The 26,321-nt window shown below is 43.2% G+C and overlaps 1 protein-coding gene across 1 annotated transcript in view; it reads left to right on the top strand.

The window, feature by feature from the left end:
• The window catches only part of Rad54b (RAD54 homolog B), a 67,560-nt gene extending 42,142 nt beyond the window's left edge, over positions 1-25,418 (top strand). Inside the window, exons 6-15 of the mRNA XM_021661433.2 lie at positions 2,526-2,688; positions 4,692-4,917; positions 6,561-6,768; positions 10,581-10,720; positions 14,644-14,934; positions 18,022-18,197; positions 18,953-19,214; positions 20,780-20,846; positions 21,015-21,215; positions 24,514-25,418. Of these exons, the coding sequence (XP_021517108.2) occupies positions 2,526-2,688; positions 4,692-4,917; positions 6,561-6,768; positions 10,581-10,720; positions 14,644-14,934; positions 18,022-18,197; positions 18,953-19,214; positions 20,780-20,846; positions 21,015-21,215; positions 24,514-24,719 (1,940 nt within the window). The 3' untranslated portion in view covers positions 24,720-25,418. The remainder of the gene's footprint in view (positions 1-2,525; positions 2,689-4,691; positions 4,918-6,560; positions 6,769-10,580; positions 10,721-14,643; positions 14,935-18,021; positions 18,198-18,952; positions 19,215-20,779; positions 20,847-21,014; positions 21,216-24,513) is intronic.
• Positions 25,419-26,321: the final 903 nt, after the last annotated feature.

Consider the following 26,321-nt stretch of genomic DNA (forward strand, 5'->3'; position numbering starts at 1 on the left):
GACTTCACTCTCTGCCCTGTCCAATCTCAGCTCCTCCCTGAGAGCTTTTTGGGGAACTGAAGGATGGTGATGATACATCTTATAGCCACTTCATGCTGTTGTAGAAGGAGTGTCGTCTCTTCCTATGAGAGAAGACACAATGCTCTTTATCCATCCACTGACTGGAGAAGAGGACCTGGGCTCCTATGGTGTGAATTGCCTGGGGCCCCTGCTTTACCTGTAGTCTAGAGTTTCATCTTCGGTGACACAAAACCAGCATTTCTCTGAGCATCAGGCAGGGTTCTTGCTAGTTCTAATGTCAGCTTGGCACAAGCTAGGGTTATCTGAGAAGAGGAAACCACAATTAAGAAACTGCCTCTGGAAGCAAGTCTGCAGTGGGTTTTTGTTTTTTGCTTTTTTAAATTGGTGATTGGTGTGGGAGGGCTCAGCCCGTGCAGGTAGTGCCACCCCTGGCCTGCTGCTTCTGGATGCAATGAGAAAGCAGGTTGAGCAAGCCATGGGGAGCAAGCTAGCAGGCAGTATTCCTTGATGGCCTCTGCATCTGTTCCTCCTCCAGACTTCTGCCCTGAGTTCTTGCTGGGCTTGCTTTAATGATGGACCTATAAGGTGTAAGGTAAAATAACCCTTTCCTCCCAAAGTTGTGCTTGGTCATGGTGATTATACTGCAGGTTCCCTGTCAGGTTCCTGCTGTCCTGTCCAGGGCCATCAGTTCTTGCAGTATAGCTGTCGTTCTGGCTTTAACCTTTTGAGTTTGGGAGCTCTCAGGCTATAGAAGATAACACTGACAACTACCGATAATATGGAAAAACACAAAGGAGCAGTTCTAAGAAGGGATCGAGTCTGGGGCTGGATGGAATGGATCATTGCTAACAGTGAACAGAACTAAGCTCTCATTCCATGACTATATATCCATGCAGTAGATGTTGATTCAATGTACTAGAATCGATTTTATCTCCCTTTCTCATCTCTTTATTCCTTTTTTCTTTTTCTTTTTGGAAATAGTCTCTAAATTTTATTTATTGTTATTATTATTTATAATTTATTCACTTTGTATTCCAGCTGTAGCCCCCTCCCTTATCTCTTCCCAGTCCTACCCTCGCTCCCTCTTTCCCTGCCATATCCCTCCCCTAGCCCACTGATAAGGGAGGTTGTCCATCCCTTCCATCTGACCCTAGCCTATCAGGTCTCGTCAGGACTGTCTGGATCCTCTTTTTCTGGCCTAGTAATACCACCTCGCCGGGGGGAGGTAATCAAAGAGCAGGCAACCAGGTTCATGCCAGAGATTTCCCCTGCTTCCCTGGAGACTGAGCTGCCCATGGGCTACATCTGAACAGGGAGTCTAGGTCCTCTCCATGCATGGTCCTTGGTTGATTCATCAGTCTCTTCAGGGCCTCCTGGGCCCAGATTTCTCGGTTCTGCTCCTCTCCAGATCTTTCTATTTCTCCCTTCTTTTATAAGATTCCCTGCACTCTGTCCAAAGTTTGGCTATGAGCCTCAGCATCGCTTCAATACCCTGGTGGGTAGAGTCTTTCAGATTCCCTCTGTGGAAGGCTCTTGTCCTGTTCCCTCTCTTATCCTGCTTCTGATGACTATCCTTTTCGCCCTTCTGAATGAGGATTAAGCATCTTTCTTAGGGTTCTCTTTGTTGTTATTCCTTTTTTCTTTCTTGTTTAATTCTTGGAATGAATTAAGTTTCAACCACATTGTTACCATGCAAACATAATCCAAAGTCAGTTTTGGTGGATTAATTATCTTCAGATTTATCATCAGTCATCTTTCTGTTATATTTGATTTTGTCTTTGGAGGATATTTTATTGAATCCTTTAAGCTGTGTTAACCTTATTTCTAAAAAATTAGATTATCATTTGATGATTAATTCATGCTGCTTTGCAAAAGTTCATGAATTTGACATTCATGAATATAATAGTTAACTTTCTGAAAATAATGATGGTTAAATCAAAGGGGAACTTGCCATTCTTTTTCAGGTCTGGTTAATGTTAGTAGAAAAGATGGTCACTGTCAGTATGTACAAGCCTTCAGATAAAGGCTTTCTGTTCAGCTTGGGCAGAACGAGAGTCTGTGAAAGCTGGCAAGTGCATCTGGTTAAAATTCTAGACCCTGCCTTCCAGTGGGAGTGGCTCCCTGCTCTCTAGTGTGGAGTGCCGTCCTTACTGAATCCTCAGGAAGAAGGGAAGTTCAGCGTCTGCAGCACTTGAGCACCCAGAGCGGGTGACTTCCTCTCTCCTTTCCTTCCTCTTCCTTTCTCTCCCATCCCACCCCTCCTCCCCTTTAGCTTCCTTTTCCCCCCTTTTTGGCCTAGAACTCCCTAGATTCCTTCTTCTGCCTCTAGAGTGCTAGGATCATATGTTGCTAGGATCATATGTGTGAATCCTTCACTGGCACACACACACACACACACACACACACACACACACTGGCAAGCAGCTCTGGTGTGGAAATAATGGGAACAAGATAACGCTGTTGCTGCAAGTGACCGACCTTTCTGCTTTTGCCTTACTTTTAAGATTCCCTTGTCATGCCGCGGCCAGACAAGGACCACCAGTGGATGTTCAATAGAAACAGCTTTCCTCTTGTGGATGTGGTGATAGATCCTCACCTTGTCCATCACCTCCGACCACATCAGAAAGAGGGGATCATCTTCCTCTACGAGTGTGTGACGGGAATGAGGTAGGAAAACAAATGGTAACAATTACCTTTTTAGAGATGAATCTGATAGAATGAACTTCAAGTCTGTACCATAACTGTTAGTTGGTAGGAAAGGTGGTTGGTATTAAATGTGTGCTTTGGTGGAAGGCGTGACTAGATGTTCTGGTAAGAGCTGGACTTCCAGGAGCAAGGACTCAAGTAGCCCCACCTCACATTGTCCACTTAGGTTATTCTTTATATAAAGCTATTCCACTTGCCCTCCCAAACACTCCGTAAGTTAGATGGGGGAAACACAGTGACAAGAATAGAGATTACTTTCCCAGTTATGCAGCTAATGGGAGACAGTTTCCCTGTTAGAAACAGGGCAAGATTGATCAGCTTTTAATTGAAGGCTCTTTTCTCTAAACCATTTGGCTTCTAAGATGAACCTCTAATCTAAATACATGCACATGTAATTTATGTTTATACATGTATATGCACGCTCACACATACACATATAAACTTTTTTATGCTGGGGATTGAACCCAGGGCTCTGTGTACATTTTTCTAGCCTCACCAAGGTTTTTCATTTAATCCTCACCTCACATTGAACCAACCTTTTATAGGCTTCAACAGAAGATCCAATTTCAGACTTCTGCTTCTCTATTCATAAAGACATATGGCTACAAAGAGTATATTTTTGGGGAAGCACCATTCTTTGGCTTGAGGCTCACAGGAGCATAAGCAATCTGAAGGATGTTAACAGCTGAAGAAATTGATGAGAACTCAGGAAGGAATATTAAGAGCTGCATTTGTGCATGTTAGTTCCTTCAGACTTCACTTCTGTGAGGAGGTTCAGTACAGAGTGCTGAAAGGGACACCCTGTTCGTCCTCTTCCTGTGTGTTTCTGTGTGTGTGTGTGTGTGTGTGTGTGTGCCAGTGGTCCTGCTAACTAATTGTTATTTCTAATAGAGAAATGCAATTAAGCTGATGAACTCTGTTTATATTTTTGGTGATATCCTTAATTCCATTGGACATTGTAACTTTTAAATATCATGTAGCTATCTAAGAGCTTAAAAATATAAAGCAGTATAAAATGTATGATTTGGAAAACATTCCTAATAACTTTGCATTTTAAGTTGTATTAATTGTAGGACATTAGACATTGTTTTTTTTTTTTTTTTTTTGGTTTTTTTTTTTGAGACTTGGTTTCTCTGTGTAGCCCTGGCTGTCCTAGACTTGCTTTTATAAACCAGTCTGGCCTGGAACTCATGGAGATCCGCCTGCTTCTTCTTCCCTGAGTGCTGCTATTAAAGGTGTAAGCCACTGCACCCAGCTGATGTCACACATTTTTAAAGCACTTTTGGTTGAGGACTCCATTGTTTGTCAGAGAGTGATAAATTTTTATTATAGAATACATTTATTTTAAACAATTTAAGCTCAGATTTCTTTTTTAATATAATTTAGTTATTTTTATGTTATATACATTGGTATTTTGACTACATGATGTTTATATCAGAACTCCTGGAACAGGAGTTACAGACAGTTGTGAGCTGCAATGTGGGTGCTGGGAATTGAACCCAGGTCCTCTAGAAGAGCATTCAGTGTTCTTAACCACTGAACCATCTCTTCATCTCTCAGCTCAGATGTTGCTGACTAAAGCTTCAATATATGTTGAATTGTTTTGATACCCAATACTAAAATTGATTAAGAAGTGTTCAAATGTTAGTGATGAGAAACATGTCTTATAGTTAAATTATTTCATAGATACAAAATTGGAATTCATTTCTAGTATTCAACTATGTATAGATGGCAGTAATGGGGGTTTTATATTCAGGTCCTTAATTTAGGATTCATGTTTTTGTAATTAGTTCACAATACATAATGATTATAATTGTCAAAGATTCAAACGTGATAGGTTGTAATCAGCTAGACGAAACACTGAACATCTCCAGGGTCAGTATTACCAGTTTCCTGTTCTTGATGATATCAGGGCATGAAACACTTCCCACTGTGATTCAAGAAAGTATAATTGCTTCTAACAGGGCAAATGGCAGATGTGGTGCTATTCTTGCTGACGAAATGGGTTTAGGAAAAACATTGCAGTGTATCTCGCTCATCTGGACTCTCCAGTGTCAGGGACCCTATGGAGGCAAGCCAGTAATAAAGAAGACACTTATTGTCACCCCTGGAAGCTTGGTGACTAATTGGAGGAAAGAATTTCAAAAGTGGCTTGGAAGTGAAAGGATCAAAATATTCACTGTTGATCAGGTAAGGGATCTTTAAAGGTCTAAGCTGTAGCCATTCTTATTATTTTTTGTTTGTTTTGTTTCTCTGTGACCGTCTTTGTAGATCAAGCTGGCCTCAAACTCACAGAGATCTGCCTCTGTGCTGGGATTAAAGGCCTGCGCCACCACGCCCAGCCTCCTAGGCTAATACCTAGCCTTTTAAGTGAGTAATTGAGTTCTTAGTGTTTTGGGTATGTGGAATTCCTTAAGCACCTCACATAGAAATGGAGTTTGGCTTTCTAGGTGTGGAGGGATGGTTGGTTACCTTTGGTTCCTCAGAGTCACGCGGCCAGGTGCTGCCTCTCAGTGTGCAAGTGCTCATTTTCTTGCAGTGTGATAATGTAATATCGTGAGTTGGAAATGCAGCATTGGGCATGTGTCTGTAATCCCAGAACTTTGAAGGCTTAGGCAGGAGGATGATCCAGAATTTGAGGCCAGTCTTGGCTAGATGAGAGCCAAGCCTGATGTGTGTGTGTGTGCGTGTGTGTGTAAAATGAATTCATGTAATGTTTTCTACATCATTGTTTAGTGTAACTTTGCATTATCTTGAAAACCTCAGGTTCTATTTGTGAGCAGGTGGTCCAAGAGGGCACTGAGCTGGATGACTGGGACTAAGGAGTTTATTAGAAGAGTTATTAATGACTTGGGCAGAGAGGCAGGGTTAGCAGCAGGACTGTGAGGAGAGGCAGAGAGTATGTTTGCATACCTTTGGAGGCTGGGGAGGTTCACAGGCAGGCGGCATGGAGCGGGTGGGAGACGGGATGGGCACCCTTTGGTGTAGGCTCCGTAGACACACTGGCCAGCTGAGATGTCATGGCAGTGGCAAGGCTGAGGCTGGCTGCCAACATTTGTGTGTCATCACCTTACAAAACCCATCTTATAATAGAATGTTGACTTTTCATTTGTTTTACCGAATCCTGAGAAAACAGAATGGCGTTATTGCTATCTTTTTGTACCATTTTGAAATCAAAATATCGCAAGTCACCCGTCAGCAGTCATTCGGCAGCTGGTAACGCTTTGGGAAGTGATCAGGGTTAGATAAAGTCGTAAACACGGAGCCCTATGATGGGAGTAGCATGCTGCCACTAGCAAGGTGGCTCCGATCGTCCCCTCCCCACTGTGACACCAGGGAGAAGCGGGAGGCTTTTCATGGGACCAGTCTGGGTCTTTCTGTTGAGTCTCTGGTCCGGTTGGTATTACCTGAGACTATGATGTTAGGTCAGGTATGGGGGTGGGGTTTGCTTTGTTGGTACTGAGGAGGTTCTGCTGCTGGGGTAATTTTGGTCCTTTGAGTTAAGATGTTCATCAGTCAGTCCCCTTGTTCCTGGGAGTGAAAGCAGTGGTAGGTGAGAGACCAAGGAGAGCTCAGAAGGACGGACAAGAACTAAGTGAGCTTAGCTGAGTCGGTGGCTGGGCCTGCCTTCATTGACGGGCCAGACTTAGGCTTCCCAGCCCAGTGAGAAGTCATGGCTGTTGTTCAAGCCTTCTTAATGCAGCCCAACAGAAACAAGACAGGAAGGGCCAACGGATTGTGATATTTGGTTATTGATTGGCAAAATATGTTGCTTAGATAGGATTTCATAGTTTCTGTTTATGATTTAGTAAATATTATTTTTCTCTCTTCAGGACCATAAAGTTGAGGAGTTTATCCAGTCTACATTTTATTCTGTTCTTGTCATCAGTTATGAAATGTTACTTCGTTCCCTTGATCAAATTAAGACTCTAAAATTTGACCTTCTGATCTGTGATGAGGGTCATCGTTTGAAGAACAGCAGTATCAAGACAACTACAGCCCTCTCCAGCCTCCCTTGTGAGCGCAGAGTAATCCTGACTGGTCAGTAGTCACTGCGGGAGACGTGATGGAAGCTTTTTCTAGGGAACCTGTACAGGCTGTAATCTCATGCTTGACGTAAAAAGAGCTTAATGGTGTCATAGTGATGGCTGATGGGGCTGGACTGGGTGGACCTGGTTTCTTGGGCTGCTGGTGAAGCTGTGAGGCTTGAGAAAGTAATTTACCCTTTTGCTATCTCGATTTCCTTGTCTGTCAAATAGGGATGTAATGGCATCAAGTCATAGAGTTGTGAGGCCAGAGGACTCGTTCCATGTGATCGGGACTGCCTGTCACGTGGCAGGTGTTTCGTGTGAATCTGTGTTGCATGTCCATGCCTTAGTGCTGGTCAAAGCTCCTGGCCCAGAGTGTCTGGAAAGGTGGGATAGACCGTGTGTAATACAAGGAGCCCTTTCCCCCTGCTTGTTTTCAGCTTAAGGCCTAATTTAGAGTCAAGTCAAGTCTGAATTTCTCAATGTAACTTTTTTCTCATACTTGCCATGTTAACATTCTTCAGATTTGTCATTCTGGCAGGAGAAGGAAGAGAGTTTTATTCATTTCTAACAGCACTTACCAACTCTCCATTTTCTTTCTATTCAAGGTTCCACTCCCAACCATTTTACGCTTACATTTTTAAAAAGTTAAATGTGTATGTATATCTGTGTGATATATGCTTTGTATGCATGTGTATGTTCACCCAGGCAAGCCAGAACAGTCTGTTAGATAGCCCTGAACTGGAGTTACTGTTGACTGTAAGCTGCCATATGGACATATGCCACATGCCTGCTGGGGACTGAATCCAGGTCCTCTAGAAGAGCAGTAAATGCTTTTAACCGCCAAGCTGTCCATCCGGCCCCAGTTCCCTATGGTATCGAACCCTTATGGACTGAATTGCATTATGGTCTCTTGATGATCTTGTCCTTTGCATGGCCTTTATGCATGTCAGAGCTCTTCTGTGAAGTTAGAATGGGAGAGAGAAGGACTATAAGGAGCCACTTTTTCTTTCCTAAGTCTTCTCACAGGTAAAGGTATATCCCAAAGCAACAGGGAAAGGCCAAGTCTGCCTTCCTTTCTTAGCAAGTTGGGGTATGGTGGGAATGTACCTTTAAAAAGTCAGTTCTTTGACTTCTTATTTGTGAAGTAGGAATATGTAGCAATTTCTAGTGGTGATATTTAAAACTATGCTTTAAAGAATAACTTTGAGCTAGGTATTATTCTGTACACCTGTGCCAAGCGTTCGGAAGACACAGAGTCAGAAGGATTGCCCCTGACTGAGTTCAAGGCCAGCCTTCTCTACATACTGAGTTCTAGAGTTATGCATTGAGACTTTGTCCCAAAACAGAACAATGATTTAGAGCCAGGTGTAGCAGCTCACACCTGCAACAGCAGGAGCTCAGGAGGAAGCAGGATGAGCAATTACAGATTCATTGACAGCTTAGTACCCTTTGAATGCAAGGATTTATCCAAGATAGTCTTACTGTGTAGCCCTGGCTAGCCTGGACCTCAGAGGGGATTCTCCTCACTCTGCCTCCTCAGTGCAGGGATCAAAAGCAGCGTGCTGCCACAGCCAGCCTTGTTCTGAAAAAGGCTTTAAGTTACAGTTCTTTATGTCTGTTTTGTGTGGGGGTTTGCACATGCTTTGGAGGTCAGAAGACAATCTGTAGGAGTCCATTCTGTCCTTCTGCCACTTGGGTCCCAGGGACGGAACTTAGCTTGTCAGGCTTGGCCACAGCTCCTTCACCTGCTCAGCTGTCTCTCTGGGCTTGGCTTTTAATTTTTTTAAATTTAGTCACTTAAAGATGAAAAAGATTAAAATAATTGGCATCAGATATCGTAAGTACCTTGATGCCTAATGTTTAATGATGGCCAATCAATGTTTGTATATACTAACTCGAGAAGCTGGTGTTTAATACTTATAAAATTCTTTTTTTTTTTTTTTTTTTTAAAGGAAACAGGGAATTGGAGAAATGGAAAGCTTATTCTAGGTGATTTTCATGTCTTTGGCTATTTGAGGAACTAAGTAGGTTCTAACTCCACGAGCGACTGAGGATCTTGAGAGCCTTTCGACTGGGGAAACTCTGGGAAAAGCGACTGAATTTGGTTACAATATATGATTATTTCTCCTTTCCATTCAGCATGAGGGCAGTATTGCAGCTATAAAATAGAAAAGGTTAGCTCTAGCAGTGTGGAGGGGAAATGAAGATGAGCATAAAAGAAAGTTTTGAAAAGAGGAGCAGTCAAGGAGGCCAATAATCTTTCCTCCCTTGGGTATCAGCTGTCCTTAACAAGAGCTGACAGATGACTCACATCCTCAGCAGGAAGCCTGCTGCTAACTTAGTATTCTGGGTTTTTTGATTTCATCAGTAAAAAATTGATCCAGGTATTTCCTTTACAAGGAATGTTTCGTTGGTAACCTGTGAGATGTCTTTGCGTAGAAATTGCCATTGCCCTCTGTGTCCCTACTTTGTCAGTCTTGAGACTGTTTTTGTTTTCCTATTCCTGTCACTTTTGCTCGTGGAGCTATAAACTTGGATTAAAAACTAGCGCTAACTAAAGAAGATGTCTATAGTTGTTCTTTATGCCTTTAGAATTGTCTGATTCTATCCATCCATACCTGTTTACCTGTCTATCATTTTGTGGTGTTAGGGATTGAACCCAGGATTTATTTTACCTTTTTCTTTTTTTTCTTTTTTTTTTTTTTTGTATTTATTGAAAACAGAGTCTTTTCTCATAGAGTATATCCTGATTATGGTTTCCCCTCCCTCTACTCCTAGTTCCTCCTCACCTCCTCTCTCTTCCTGATCCACTCCCTTTTTGTCTCTCCTTACAAAAGAACAGGCTTCTAAGAGATAGCAACCAAACATGACAAAGTAGAATGTAATAAGACCAAAGCAAAAACTATCATATTGAATTGGACACGACAATCCAAGAGGAGGGGAAGGAGAGTCCCAAGAGCAGGCACAAGAGTCAGAGACCCAGTCGTTCTCACGACCAGGAGTTCCATAGAAGTGCTAAGCTGATAGCTTTAATATGTGCACAGAGGCCTGGTGCAGACTTGTGTCGGCCCCGTGCTTGCTACTCCAGTTTCTGTGTGCTCACGTGCACCCTGCTTCGTTGATTCAAAGGGCCTTGCTAAGCAAGCTCTCTGCAGCCGAGCTGGATCTTTGAACCAATTTTTTGTACTTAGAATGACAGGACCTTTTGCTCCAAATGTGATGTTTCTCCTCTGTGAAAGTCCAAGTTTGCATATGAGCATGTTCAGTGTTACATATGTGATTGGGACTCAGTTATCCATGGTGGAAGAAACTGTAATTTTGTTTCCTGCTATTTTCTAGCTCACGGTTTTGTTGTCTAGAAAGCGGTTAGGATCTAGAAACTAATAGGTATGTTGTCTGTCAGGGTTACCGTAATAAGGAGCGGCAGACTGTGCCCAAAACACTTTCCTCACGGGTGTCAAGGCTAGAAGCCCAGTTCTTAGGTTGGTTATGTAGACTGACTGCTGACCCTCACAGCGCAAGGGTCCTCCTCCCACACCCACTCCTACACCCACCCGTGGTCACAGGTGATGCTCATGGCTGCGACTCGAGGGAGGTGGTGGGCTCAGAGCGTGAGCAGCCAGACCCCAGCACCTGCCCTCAGCCGCTTCGCTAAAGCCAGGTGTACATTCTACGTGCTCGTTGGTATTTTAGGCTTTGGCTTTGCTGCTTCTCCTTAGTTACAGAGTGCTTGCTGGCATTTCTGCTCTCAGGGAAGAAGGCATACCTTTCTACAGAGACCTGTGATTATAACAACCTGTCACCACTTTTATGTCTCCTTAGGTACCCCGGTTCAGAATGACCTGCAAGAGTTTTTCGCATTAGTTGATTTTGTTAATCCAGGAATATTAGGCTCTTTGTCGTCTTATCGGAAAATATATGAAGAGCCCATCATTACATCAAGAGAACCTTCTTCTTCCAAGGTGTAGTTTACGTTAATGATTTTTTTTTTTAAAGAGCAGTATGTCTGGAAGAATCATAATTTCGGTATTCATGTCTATACTGTATTTTATTAAATCTAAGATTCTACCAGTAATAATCTATGCCACCATTCCATGTATCACTAAAGAGAACACTGCTACAATTGTAAGGAAAACATTGATTGTTAAAATGCATCCCAGAGGCTCAGGCCGATTGCTACACATTTTAAGGCAATCTGGGCTACAAAGCATGACTGTTTAACACATGTGCACGCGTGCATGCACACACACACACACACACCCTAGGCAGGGATAGCACACATCAGGAAAAGGCAGTATAAGCTGGAGAACAGCAGCCTGGTCTATGTAGTGAGTTCCAGGACAGCCAGAGAGTCATAGTGAGAGCACGACTCGTGCCACCCGCCCAGTAAAAACAACCCCAAAACCACGAATCCCAAATCTAACAGTATTAGTTTACTGTTTGTTTGTTTGTTGATTGTTTCTTGTAGCTCAGGCTGACTGTGAACTGATCCACCCTTTATCCCAGTGCTGGGATTACAAGTTTGTGCCACAAACACAGTTTTACTAGGTGCTAAATAGAACCAACCAAGGGCTTCTTCCCCAGGAGACACACAGTCTGAAAACTGAGCCCCATGCCCAGAGCCACGTCTTGTCCTAGAGGAGTTCAAATAGAAAGGTAACTTGTCAACATACATTTTAAAAAGCATTTTACACGAATCAGAAACGGTACAAAGTAATGGCTTATGTGAATATTTAATAATTGCATGGAAAATGTCATAGCATATTACATTTAAAAAAGGTTAGTCAGTCATTGCTCTGATAGGGTTTTTATTTTTTTTTGTTTGTTTGTGGAAGGGATTTATCATGTAGCCCAGGCTGTCCTGGCACTCACTGTCCAGACCAGGTTGTCCTTCAGCTCACAGATCCACCTACCTGCTCTATTAAGTGCTGGGATCAAAGGCATGTACCACCTCACCCAGCCCAATCTAACACATATTTCAAATACTGCACGTGGATCAGAGGCTAAGAAGTTTACGCTGGAGGAATGCAAAGATGAGCCAAAATGATTGGTTCCTTCTTTGCATGAAGTTTCATTGTTTGAGATTGTATTTCTTGCTACAAATAATGATATATCATTTTGTACTTTTACAGAGAAATGCTACTTAAAAACATACATTTTGACACAAATATTTAAAAAATTTCCTTTTGTGTGTGTAGCGTGCATGCCAAGGCATGTGTGTGTCAGAGGACAGCTTTCAGGAGTTGGTTCTTTTCTCCCGTCACGTGGCTTATGGGTCCCTGGGGTTATGCCTAAGTCAACATTTTTTTTACCTACTGACCCAGCTCACCAGTTCAACAGTGGTTGTTTTCGGTTGGTAAAAATAGACGTTAGATTTTTGTAGTTCCAGGTAGAGCTATAGTTTCTGTGCAGTGTATTTGCTCATAGTCTCTCCACACCAATTGCCCTGCCAGCTCCTTGTGGATTGATAGTGCGTGTCCCTCTTCCAACTTAGTGTCTTTTTCACAAAACAGCCCACTGAACCCATTAGTGCAGCCCGTGGGTGTCTAGTGGGGCCATGTACTGGACCACGCTAGGGCTCAGGGCACCCCCAGACCATGCTGTATTGATGGCTGGCTGATCGTGTACAGGCAGCCATAGCTGCTAGGAGCTCATGACTGGCCTGGTCCCGTCACGCCCAGAAGGCACTGTTCTGCTCTCCTCCCACCTCTGGTATACAGTCTTTTTGTCTTTCTCCTGGAGCTTCTGAGATGTCCCTGAGGCTTGGGAGGAGAATTTGCTTGTGTTTTTAAAGATGTATGTTCTTACAACTGTTATATGAATGCTTATTTTCAGAATAGGGTTTCCATGGTGTCAGTAACCAAACAATGGTAAGAAGATTGCGGTTAATTAAATGATTATACCCAAATTATACCAAACATTTGATGGGGGGGAGAAAAACTAGTACTAAGAATGTTTGAGAAGACTGTATAAAAACCTATTTAATATGGTATTTGTATGATATATTATATTCTATGTTACACACGCACATGAGCTTAAGGAGATAAAACTCGCTCTTATAGGCCATAGACTGCCTAAAAATGTGTGGTGTCAGGTGTGAGATGGCGCTCCTTGCTGTTGGTCAGGGGTATCTGGAGGTGCCCAAACAATGTAGGTTCATGCTATTGTACCTGGTTTTCCACCAGAACTTGATGGTAGAAACCCTGAGCCTGAAGATACTACACACTTTGGTCACAGGACGTGGAGACACTAATCGGTTCTGACCAGGAGCTCCCTTCCGCTGGAGAGCTTTCACAGCACCGGAAGGTGTGGTGTGGGTTTCTGGGAGAGAAAAATAATCACAAGTCTTACTTTGCTGTGGGCCCTGTGAGCTGCAGCAGCAACTAATGTGGCAAGATCAATGCAGTAGCAGCATAAACCCGGCAGCAGTGACCAACTGCTTTCTGACTGGATTTAAGGCCTGCTGCACGGGAGGAAATACAGCTGGGTATTGTAAGTCAGGCCAGGAACCTTTCCTTGGTGAATGATGGACGCAGTGTCTTATTTTCCTCTATCTTTAGATTAGTGCGGCCCCCAGACTTCATCAGAGAACTTTGTTTGTTCAGTGGATGGTAACTAACACAGAAACTCATGGAGTATGCAGTCACAAATGGGATGTTTACATTAGACCCCTCCCTGCAAGGCTCAGGGACTGTCGCAGAAGAGAGACTGGGAAGATTGTAAGAAGATTGTAAGAGGCTAAGCTAGCAAAACAGTGTCTTCTGGACAAAGAGAGCACCATTGCCTTAATGGACTCACAGCAGCCTTGGCCTCTGTACAAGATCAAACCAGTCAACAGTTCTTTACGGAGGGGCCCATGAGCTCCTGCCTGTGGCTGAGGAGCTAATGACAGCTGATGGCTTTGGGGAGAGGGTTAACCAGTTTTCTTCGAGGATGGCACCTGGCACCCATGAGTACGTGGGTAGCACAAATTGGAGTTGGTCAGTGACTTAGCTACTGTTTTATTTCTGTGAAGAGACATCCTGACCAAGGCAATTCTTATAAAAGAAGGCATTTCACTGGGGGCTTGCTTACAGTTTCAGAGGCTTAGTCCATTAAGATCATGTCATGGAGCATGGCGTCAGGCATGGCAGGCATGATGCTGGAGAAGTAGTTGAGAGCGACATCCTGATCTGCAGGCACAGAGAGAGAGAGAGAGAGAGAGAGAGAGAGAGAAGAAAGAGGAGGAGGAGGAGGAGGAGGGAGGGAGAGAGAGAGAGACTGGGCCTGCTGTGGGCTTTTGAAACCTAAAATTCCACCCCCAGTGATAACTTTCTTCAAAGGCCACACCTCCTGATCCCTGAAATCCTTTTAAATAGTGACACTCCCTGGCAACTGAGCATTTAGGGGGAGAATGTGATAAATACATTGTATACATATATGAAGGTCTCACAGAATTAATAAGTATAGATTTTTAAAAGACTGTGATGGGCTTCTACGTTGTTTTTCTCCAGTGCTGGGAATTAAACCTAGGGCCCTGCACAGATTCTCCTATTGAGCTATACCCCGGATACTATGGTTGGGTCCTCTTCCCCCATACTTGTATTCCATCTGTGCTGTTGGGAAAAGTCGACATCGCTCGGCAGTGCCGTGTGCTGTAATCTCAGCATTCTGGGGGAAGAGGCAGGACGATTGGACTCAAGAGCAGGCTGGGCCATGTGGTGAGTTTCAGGTTAGCCTGAGCTATTGTCGTGGGACTTTGTCTCAAAAGTCACCCGTTTCTCCCCCTAAAATCTGATGGAAATAATTAATGATGGCTCATTATTGTATAATATTGCAGGTTCATCTTAACTATAGCTACAGGTATTTTTGTAGATACCGGTTAAATCTGCTCCTTTTTCCATAGGAAGAAAAAGAGTTAGGAGAGAAAAGAGCAACTGAACTCACGTGCCTCACTGGACGTTTTATCCTTAGAAGAACGCAGGAGGTCATCAATAAGTATCTTCCCCCTAAGATAGAGACCGTAGTCTTTTGCAGACCGGGAGCACTGCAGATTGAACTTTACCGAGTGCTGCTGAGTTCTCAGTCTGTCAGGTCCTGTCTGCAAGGACTACTGGAAAACAGCGCTCACCTCATCTGCATAGGAGCCCTGAAGAAACTGTGCAACCACCCTTGCCTTTTGTTCCGCTCTGTGAAGGTGAGTAGTGTGGATATTTCTAGGCCTGTTGTGTGGCTGGCGAGTCCCAGAAGGCAGACTGCTCAGCCAGGGAGTGCCTGGCGTTTGCGAGGGTGTGAAATGCTCAGTAGCCCCTCCCCGTGGGGTTCTGCTGTGGAACATCTCCATCCTTTGCCGCGGGCCTCTCCCTTCCTATCTTATATTAATAGAGTCATTTGGTTTTATGTGAGGCTAACAAATACAGAACTTAGCACTAAAATAACTTATCTTTCTTTTTATAAAAGTCATGTGTGATTGTTGCATAAAATTTGGAAAATTCAGAAAAATCCACAGAAAGAAAATCAACACACTGGCCTGGCTCTCACACCTGTAACACCTGCATGCAGGAGGCGGAGGCAGGAGGATCTCGTTCATTTTTGAGGTCAGCCTGGGCTAGAGAGTAAGATTCTGTTGCAGAACAGAAATTAAACAAAAATAAAAATAAAAAAATAAAAATTTTTATATACTCTCCAGCCAGAGAAAAAAAACCACATTTTGATATTATTAACAGTGCTAGCTAATAGTTATTAAGTATTTCAGTATTCCAAGAATAAAGTGCTTTTCTGGTTTTATTTTATTTATTCTTTACACAACTGTCTGGAATAAAAATGACTACTGTCACCCTGTTTTTGTTAAGAGGAGGTCTTGCTGTTTTGCCAAGGCTAGTATTATATTTCTGAGCTATGATCTCTCCCTTCAGCCTTCAGAATAGCTGGGACAGGAAGTACCTGCTACTGTGCTCGGCTTCTGTCCTTATTTGTGGCTCACACCTTTAATCTCAGCACTCAGGAGGCAGAGACAGGCAAATCTCTGAATTCAACGCCAGCCTGGTCTATAGAGGAAGTTCCTGGACAGCCTTGGCTTCCCAGAAAAAGAAAGAAAAGCAGGAAGGAAGGAAGAAAGAAAGGAAATAGTAACTGAGAGATGTTTGTATATAATCTTGTTCTAGAACATTCCTAAGATTAGATTGCTTTTGTATGTGTGAATTTGAATAATGACGTCGTAGAGTCAGCTGTTTGCATACTTACCGACCATAAGGCAGTCTGCAGCATGGTGAGAACTTTTGAGATTATAACTGGTATCAGTTTCTCAAGCTGTACCTGTAATTCTTTTCTCTGAGACATCTCATGCAGCTCAGGTTGGCTTTGTGTTCCATCTGTAGCTGAGTATGACCCTGGATTCTGGGTCTAATTGCCTTTATTTCCCAGCAGCTAGGATTGCAGGCATGCACCACTATTCCCAGCTCTTAATTCTTGAACTTTTGGCACATTTCTGTACTTAATCTGTGTCTGTAAGCATTGGTTTCCTTATTTGGAAGGCTGAGCCAATAATTGCTTCGTGATGACACCGTTGTGATAATTTAACAAGAAGTTATGGGAAGAACCGAGCAGAAACGCCTGGTTAAAGAAATTGCACAATAAGCAATGACATTTCCAGCTCACCATGGGAAGCTTTTATTCAATTCTTTAAACAGTAAAATCCAAATATCTTCTTAAATAACCTTCCCCCCAAAAAACTGTGGGTGCTAGCTTATGTATGAGATCATTATTTATATACGTAGAGAGTGGATTGTTCTAACAGAATTCTCCAATCCTACAGTGGATCCTGTCTATTAGTTTATCGTAGAAGTGAGCTTTGTGTAAGTCTGCAGAAGGCTGGATTATAACAATTCATTAAGCAACTTTTAAAGAAACAGATTCTATATACAGCAGTAAAAATTAAACCCCCTGGGCATGAAGCCCAGGGAAAATAGAAGCCAAAAATTCTTCCTTAAAAGGAAGAAATGGTGATGGCCCAGAATACATCACTTAATTTAGAGTGTTTTTGCATATTCTCTCTGTTTGTGTATTGATACGTAGGGGTGTGTGTGTGTGTGTGTGTGTGGTATATGTGAATGTGTGTATCCACCTGATATTGTCAAGTTCTTTAAGTGTAAGCATATTCAAATATTGAAACTAAACCCTGGGTCAAGACTTCTTCAAATGATAGGCCTCTTATGTAGATCTAACCTGTTATAGATTCTTCACATTCTACAGATATTTAATCAAGTGACTTTGCCCAAGTATTGTTTTTTTTTCTTGTTGAAATTAAAATTACAATTACCAGAAAGGTTTGTTTAGTACTACTAAAAAGGGACTATAACATGCAAGTACTTAAGGGGAGTTAACAGTGTTTATAGTTAACCACTCAGTTAAATAAGGTCAAAGATGACTGCAGTGTGTATAAACGAGACAAACTGGCCAGGCACGTAGGCACACTCCTTTAATCTCGGCACTTGGGAAGCAGAGGCAGGCGCTCCTCTGAGTTCAAGGCCCATTTAGACCACACAGGGACTTCCAGGCCAGGCTGGTCTCTAGGGCGAGATTCAGAAAAGGAAGATGAGATTTGCACTGGACCCTCAAGTCTTTATAGAACTGAGATAACAGCAGGAAAGGAAGAGGCTTTCCAGGCAGGCAGTGGTGTAGGCTGAACAAAGTTTTAGAAAAAGAGGATTCAGTAAACTAGGAAGAGTGAAGAGACCTGCCAATCTTGACCATTTAACATAAAAAGGGGTTGTCATTTGTCACTGCAATTTCATTTTATGTATTTCTATGTCAGGTAGGCATTTAGGAAAGAATTTCAGAGGTGCTTGTAATCACTTTGGAATAAAGGGAATCTGAGTTAAATAGGGGCCCTGGGTTCACTATCCAGCATACATCCACCACAAATTCTGCTAAATAAGCAAAATGTGCTATAAATAGATTTCTCTGTTGGTTTATGGATGACGTCATTACTTCTTATGAAGAAACTGGTGTGGGTCGAGTGCTTGTTTGAGCTTGTCATTTGGGAGATGTTGTGAGAAAAAGTAGTAGGGAGGAAACGAGAGAGCGAGATAGAGTAGGAGTATTGGTAGGGGGTACTGGGGGGTTGGAAAGGCCCGGGAACTCCTCGGGAGGCCTGGTGCTGCTTTGGAAGTGGTAATTGTGACCTACAAAGATTGACTTCACAGTGAGCTTGGACTCCCCTGTAACTTTGCTCCTTACTTATTAAACACTAAACCTGAACCAGTATTAACTCACATTTGAACAGGGGAAAGAGTTTAGCTCAAGTTGTGATGAAAGTGAAGAAAGGAGCCTGTGCAAAGGCTTGCTGACCGTGTTCCCTGCTGGCTACGACCCTCTGCAGTTCTCTGAGAACGAGTCGGGAAAACTACAGGTGTTGGTAAAGCTCCTGGCGGCCATCCACGAACTTCGACCCACGGAAAAGTAAGCCCTGTGTCCAGCCATTCTTGTTTTTGTCACCATGTCCTGCCTTTACAGTCCTCCCTGGACTCGGTTTCTTTGGTTTACTTTCTCCAAAGAATAAAATTTTCCAAGTCACCTAGTCACACGGAGCGGGACCAGGGTTTCTGTGCTCTGACATTCTGAACTCCTTTCTTGTGGGGAGCCTGAGCAAGATTTTAGGGGATAGTGGGTTGGGGGGTGGCTTTGTGGTTAGGAGCACATGCCGCTTTCCCGGGAGGACCTGAGTTTGGTTCCCAGCACCCACGTCGGGTAGCTAACAACTGCCTGTAACCCACCTGCAGGAGCTCTGACACCCTCTTCTGGCCTCCGTGGGTAGCTGTGCTCACGCGCACGTGGTTAAAATGAAAAGACGTGAGGTGCGAATACTTGGTGTGGATTTTCGCTGGACCCTGCCCTGCATTAGCCGTCCCTCCCTGCCACTCTTAAGGCCAGCCAGTCCCTGCTTTCCTTTTTTCCTTGTTTATATGATAGACTTTGTACTTTGGTTCATTTTATTCTGCTCCTTTTAGGGTGACTTAGGAGTGAAGGAGGCGAGGTCTTAGTTTTACCATCTGAAAGCTGAAGTGTGGATAGGGACCTTAGAGAAGGGGTGCGACCTGGGGTTTAGTTATTCAGTCCCGCCACTGCTTCTTCTGTAGTATTGGCTCTCCTTCAACTGAAAAGTCTAAGACACCGCTTTAACACCGGAGTAACGAAGTTTTGTTTTTGGTTGACAGAGTGATTTTGGTATCCAACTACAGAAAAACCTTGAATATCTTAGAAGAAGTGTGCAGGCGCCACGGATATGCTTGTGTGAGACTTGATGGCCAAACACCGGTCTCTCAAAGGCAGCAAATTGTTGACAGTTTCAATAGTAAATACTCCACTGATTTGATTTTTTTATTAAGTTCAAAAGCTGGTGGTGTGGGACTTAATCTTATTGGAGGGTCCCACTTGATTCTCTATGATATTGACTGGAACCCAGCCACTGACATCCAGGTAGGAACGCTTATGCAGTGAGTCGACCTTTCGAATGCCTGGGAATGCAATTGGGATGATGTGTAAATAGCTGTTGCGTGTCGGGCTCTTGTTGTGGAGCAGGCTTTCCAGTGACCGTCTCTTGAACGTTCACAGCACCTCCACGTGGGATCTCAGTAGCGTAGGTGTTCTGTGTGCGGAGAGATGGAAACTTGTCCTCCTTGCAGCATGAGAATTCAAACCCAGGCTTCGTGCTACGCCCTTCAGCTCAGCTTGCAGGGTGTTCACGGGCACGGGGATGGCAGTGACCTGCCGTGGTCGATTGGTGTGGGCCGCAGTAAGGCTGCGTTGACCTCTTAGAGAAGCCCCTGGTTGGCTTCAGCGAGCAGGCCACTTTCACGCATTTTGAGGGTCTGTAGGCATGAAGCACCTCCGTGACTGCCTGAGGAGTTATTCAATCATCGTCTCCTCCAGAGGCCACACACATTTATGTCATGTGAAGCTGGGTGTGGTAGTCAGTGTGAGGAAGGTTGAAGGACGACTGTGGGAATAAAACGCGCACTGAGCACAGACTCCAAGACTTATGCTTCCATAGGAGAGAAAGGAGTTGAGGGAAAGAGAATAAACCTGATTTCAGGATCCAGGCTGCCTGTGGTCAGAGAGAAAACAGGCACTTTATTGATCCTTAAGTGCCCTCTGATTTGTCGGTCTTGGGAGTGGCACTCATCGAAATCTTTATGTCACAAGTTGAGGGATTTTCTTTTCTAAACTTTATGTGGTAGAAGTCGATGGCCAGGCGTGCTGGCATTGTCCTGTTCCTGGTGGGGTTTTCCCATTTGGATAAGGTGAGGATAAGGGCTAGCCGCGTGCAAGCATTGTTAATAAGAGAGGAAGTCATTAGCAGGCTCCATAGAGGAAAAGCATGAGAGCATAGCGTCTCCTGTCCCTACTGTGTTGCTGTTACCTTCAGTTGGAGGCAGCCATTCTCAGGAGTGTGCAGGGTCTAAGCCTCAACCCTTTACTGCACAGTATCAGTGTTAATCTTTAATCCAGAGGGAGCCTAAAGTGACTGCAGATACCTTAAGGGAGTTTCAAGGGTGAATTATTAGCTGCTTGGACACTCCGTGCCCAGGCTGTGCTTGGTTCTTTGTATCTTGGCCATCCAAATTTGCTCTTTCATTGTTTGATCACGGTACCTACCTCACTGTTGCATGGCACTCCTAAAGCTGTTTCACACGCCTCCAGGAGTGCCTAGCCTCCCTCTTTGAACCCAGGTCAGAGATGAAAAGAGGGCCCATTTTGTGTGTGTGTGTGTGTGTGTGTTTGGCGCTTGTGTGCTGTGGTATGTGTGTGGAGGTCAGAGGGCAGCTTTCAGAGGCTGGTTCTCTCTTACAGTGTAGGTTCTGGGCCCCACAACAGCATGTCATGCTGGCGCTCTTACCCCTGAGCATCTTGCTGGCACCTTACTCTGTTTTTGACGCTATTAGTGAAATCCAGAATTCCCTGTAGTAAAATATATTCTGCAAATTGCTAATGTGGCAAGGGCTGTCAGTTTCTACTGTACTCAGAATTCTTATTTTGTCTAGGCTATGTCTAGAGTATGGAGAGATGGTCAGAAACACCCCGTACATATTTACAGACTCCTGACTACAGGTAAAAGATCTTCACGCAACAAAAATGTATCTCCTTAAATTCTTTTTGTTAGTTTATGCCTCAGTATCTGGAACACATCCTTTTATCAGATAATAAGTAACAGACATGTTTACCCAACGCAAGTAATAGATGCAAGAAGGAAATCTAATAACTGCCTTTCCTCCCCAGGTACAATAGAGGAAAAGATCTATCAAAGGCAGATCAGTAAGCAAGGCCTTTCTGGGGCAGTTGTAGACCTAACCAGGTCATCCGAGCACATCCAGTTTTCGGTGGAAGAGCTTAAGAACTTGTTCACATTACATGAAAATTCCCACTGTGTCACTCATGACCTGCTCGAGTGTGAGTGCTCAGGGGAAGCAGATCACGCTGGTGAGTTGATCCCATTACCTCAGTGCAGTCAGTTTGTCCCTACAGCCCTTACAGAGGAACTTAAAAACATCTCCATCTGCGTGTGCTAGCTTTCTTTGTCCTGGGTTGTGCGGCAATTACTCGGTGTGCTTGAGAAAGTGTTTGGTAGAACCGTGTGCTCTATTTAGTTTATTTCTAAATCTGTTGTGAAAATATTAACTTATGTAGGCAACCTCTCAAAGCCTGGTAGGATGGCTTCACACGTAAGCAAATGTTTTACATTTTTTATTGCAATTTCATGAAAATCCTATACTTAGTAGAATTATCTACTGTTTGTTTAACTCATATAAGCCTTATTCATAATGGGGCCAGACTCTGAGGCACTTAGAATAATCAACCATTCTTCTCAGTACTTGAACTGCTGGCATTGTTTAAGTAAGCCTGAAAATATCTGCCTCTAAACTTAGACACTGCTCACTGGGAACTAGATGAGGCAGGATGCGAGAGAGCCATGACCGCGGTGGGAAGTCACTCGGTAAATGACATTGTTAGGGTCTAGAGAGATGACTCAGCAGTTAAGAATGCTTGCTGCACAGTCGTGAGAACTGGAATTCGGATCCTAGCACTAAGTAACAGACCGCACATGTTTTTTTGTGTACATGGTACATGCAAAGTGCAAATGGACTCCCCGACTCATGTGTACATATACTCACCTGACACGTAGACACCCAGACATAAATTATAAAATAAATCTTTAAGAGATTAAAAAAATACTGTGATATTTAAGAAGTTATTCTTCTGAGTTTGAGGCCAGCCTGGTCTACATAGTGAGTCCAGGACAGCCAGGGCTACACAGAGAAACCCTGTCTCTAAAAATATAAAAAATAAAAAAGAAGTTATTTTTTTAACTTTTTTTAAGGGAGGAGTTGAAGGTATATAAATGAGGTAAATGCAGTACTTACATATGAAATTCTCAAAAGCAAAGCATGTACGTACATATTAAACTGATGTTCGTGTACACACATACACAGATATACTCATTAATACCCATCTTGTATGTATGTATTTCCTTCTGTGGTTTTAGAAGTTGAATCCAGAGCCCTGAGCATCCTCAGTGAGCACTCTATGTGAGTGCCAGGCTACAAGCCCAACTAGATTATATAGCAGAATATGTAGTTGTAAATATTCTGAAATTTGTATTAGACATACTAGAATTCATAGATTTGGTTATGCATAATCATAATTGTATTTCAGTTACAATGATATAATATCTATTTATTAGGGGGTGGACTTTATTTTACTTGTTTTAGCTTTTGAGGCAGTCTTACTATGTAAGACCAGCTCTGGCTGGTCTGGAACTTGTTATGTAGACCAGGCTAGCCTTCATCTCATAGATAGTTATCTTAACCCTGCCTTAGGGGTAGATTTAAAACTTCAGATAAATATTTTCCTTTTTCTCTTCATGAACATTTGGTTCTATTGTGTATTTTTTGTTTGTTTGTTTATTTCGTAGGACTTTTTCTTTCCTCCTCCTCCTTCTTCTAAAGTCAAGCTCTTCTTAGGTAGCCTGGGATGGCTTCAAATTCCCTTTGTAGCCCAGGCTAGCCTGGAACACATCTTCCTGCCCCAGTCTTTCAAGTGCTGAGATGATAGTTGTGCACCACCACGCCTGCCCTTTTGTTATCTGTTTGCTTATTAGTGTTTGTTATGGTAGTTAGAGATTCAGCCTAGGACCTCAGGGTTCCTGGGCAAGCTTTCTACTTCTGAGCTGTATCAACAACCTTCTTTTTCATTTTTTATTTTGAGGCATAATCTCCCCAGATTGCCAAAGCTGGCCTTGAAGTTGCAATCCTTCTATCTCAGCTTCCCAAGTAACAAGTAGATGTTATTAGTCTTGAGCGACTAGGTGTGGCTTTCTGTTGTAATGTATTTAGTGTAGTGCTCTTTTTCTGTCTTTTCAGTGGAATACTTGGCTTAATGATTTTCTTTTCTTTTTTTCTTTTTTGGTTTTTTCAAGACACAGTTTCTCTTGTGTAGCCCTGGCTCTCCTAGAACTCACCATGTAGACCATGCTGGCCTCAAACTCAGAGCTCTTCCTACCTCTGCTGGGATTACAGGCATGTGCCATCACCGCCTGGTATGGCTTAATGGTTTTCAAACTTATTTTATAAATGGTTTTTAACCCTTTAAATTTTTTTCTGTGTGAAGTCCCATAAATTTGATATTCTTAAATTAATTTTAAATATTTCATATTTTCTATTGTTATTTCCTCTTTACTCATTATGTAAAAAAAATCTAGTCCTAAACATATATGTGTGTGTGTGTGTGTGTGTGTGTGTGTGTGTGTAATACTAAATAGACTCAGCAGAGTGTTTGTGTGTGTAGCAATAATTATCCCAAAAGCTTCCATAAATTTCAAAGTGAGTGGGATGTGAGAGTAGTTGGGGGTGTGTAAATTATATAAATACAATGCATTTACTGCACATTTTTAGAAATAGCAATATGCTGAGCAAGAGTGAGTTCCTTTCCCCCTCAGCTGTGGTATCGTCCATGTATGAATATATCACAGTTTATTTCCTACCACCCTGCCGCTGGGTAGCCTGTTACATGCTCTCACTTATACACCCTGGCCGTGCAGTCAAGTGTGTGTTTGTCAGGTAACTTAGTGATGTTACTGGTGACCAGAGATGTCTGTAATTCCAGCTGTAGGGATGTGCGTTTCTGGCCTTGGGCTTCTGAATTCCCATGTACTCAGCCACACACAGACACACAAACTGCATAATTCAAAAGAATAAAGACAGGCCTTTAAAGAAAGCCTAGCCTAAATTGATGGGTTCTGCAGGAGTGTTTTTGACTCATTTCTAGGAAGCCATTTCACAGTCTTATTCCTGTGCTTGCTGGAGAAGTGAGTGGCTTCCATTGCTGGAGTTCTGACCCAGATGTTTGTGTTCGCAAACCCATAGCATGGAGAAATAACCCCAGGCCTTGTTTATCCATCAGTGCTGGGGATAGGGCCAGAGACCTTATGCACACTCCACCCTCAGCTCTGTCCATAGGCTTGAGACGACGGACTGTGGATTTGCGACCCTTTCTTCGAGAAGCTCTTTGCCTGTCTTTCTTACTAGATCCTGAAGCTGCTGGATTCAGAGGCCGGTGGCCTGTTGAGTGCGCAGTCAGCAGCCTACCCCATTTGTAATGAGGATGCATGACTGAACGGTGTAGTCTGAACTGTGGTGATCGGATGTGCCGCATCACATGGCTCTCTCCGCCTAGAGCGGGACATCTGCTGTCCTAAGGGGCCTCACTGTTGTCATTTCAGATGATGCATCGGAACCCCCCGCCACCTCTAGACAGCTTGACCCTCAGAAGCCTAACTCCTTGAGACCTCTCTCCATGTCACAGCTGAAGCAGTGGAAACATTTTTCTGGAGACCATTTAAATCTCCCAGACCCGTTTCTCGAGAGAATGAGGGGAAATGTGTCATTCTTTTTCCAGAATATAACCAACCAAGCTCCTGCCGTCTAACGAAGGACTACTTCCTACCATTCCTTTGCTCCCTTAAAAACTAATGGAGGAATAAATGCAACGTTGGGAATAACATTACCTGAGTTATCACAGTAGACTTTGTTTTAATATATGTCAGTTTAATTACAATAAAAACCTAATGTTTGCTTTCGTGTGTATACCCTTCAGGGTTGAAAGTGAAACACCAATGATGCACTATCGTCTTGCTTCTGCTCATGCGTGAGTCCGTGATCCACACACTTGATCCCGTGTCGGCAGTTTAATTTGCTTTTCCCTGAGTGCCAAGGCTATCGCACACTTTCTTGAGTATTTATTGGCTGTTTCTTTGTTTGAGAACTGTCTCTGTAGTTCATTACCCCTTTTATTGATGGGATGATTTAGGGTTTTCTGCTGTTTAATTTTTGTGCCTCTTGATGTATCCTGGCTCGGAATCTCCAGGTGAGGAGCTGGCCAAGATTTCCCACTCTATAGGCTGGCCTCCATCCTGGTGATGGTTTTCTTTGCAGTGTAAGGGCTTTGTCTTTGTTGATGCTTTTAGACATGGAGACCAAGGAAGGAAAAGCAAGCCAGGAACGGGAGCGGGCCGTTGGGCTGGCCGAGAGCAAGTGCTCCGGGCCGCTTCCTGTTAAGAAAACCCCCACCTATGTCTGTGTCTTGAAGGGTCTGTGTGGGTGGAGCCTGGTGCTTGGAGGACCTTAGGGGAGGAGTCTGGCCACTACTGAGCCTTAAGGGGCTTAACAGTGACTCTAGGTTTATTTCTGGGTCCTGTCTTCCGTCTGTTCTACTTGTTTGCTTTGTGCCAATACCATGGTTTTGTTGTTGTGACTGTAGCTGTAATGTGTAATAGTCTTTGAGATCTTATATTGTGATAATGATTGCTTTAGTTATTAGGGGCGTTTTGTTCTTCTAGATATAGTTTAGGATTCTTTTTCCTACTTCTGTGAAGCACGCCACTGTGACTTTAATGAGATTGTATTTAATCTGCAACTGGTTTTGCAGTATTTTTGCAATATTCTGCCAAACCAAGGTGGTGTCTTTCCATATTCTAATAAGTTTTTCAATTATTTTTTTTTCAGTGCCTTAAAGTTTTTATTCTAGAAATTAATCTTGGGTAGTTTTTGTTTGTTTGTTTATTTTTGTTTTTTTGAGACATGGTTTCTCTGTGTAGCCTTGGCTGTCCTGGACTCCCTTTGTAGACCAGGCTGGCCTCACAGCAATCTGCCTGCCTCTGCCTCCCTGAGTGCTGGGACTAATGGCCTGTACCACCACGCCTGACTGGTAGTTTTTTTTAAAAGGCTCTCATAATGGGATACTCTCATGCTTTGATTTTTTTCTTGAGTTCTTACTATTCTTTAAAAAAAAAAAAAATGCTGTTGCTTTTTACATGTGGATTTTTTTTTTTTTTTTTTTTTTTTTTTTTTTTTTTTTTTTTGGACAGTGTCTTATGTCCGGGCTGGCTTCACACCTGTTATGTAGCTGGCTTTGAACATCTAATCCTTCTTCCTCCATCTCCCCAGTATTGGAATTCTTTGAGTACTCTACCAGCCTGGTTTATATTATGCTAGGGATTGAACCCAGGGCTTTGTATATGCTAGGGAAGCA

This window comes from Meriones unguiculatus, chromosome 6 (genome assembly GCF_030254825.1).
Source record: "Meriones unguiculatus strain TT.TT164.6M chromosome 6, Bangor_MerUng_6.1, whole genome shotgun sequence".
NCBI lineage: Eukaryota > Metazoa > Chordata > Mammalia > Rodentia > Muridae > Meriones > Meriones unguiculatus.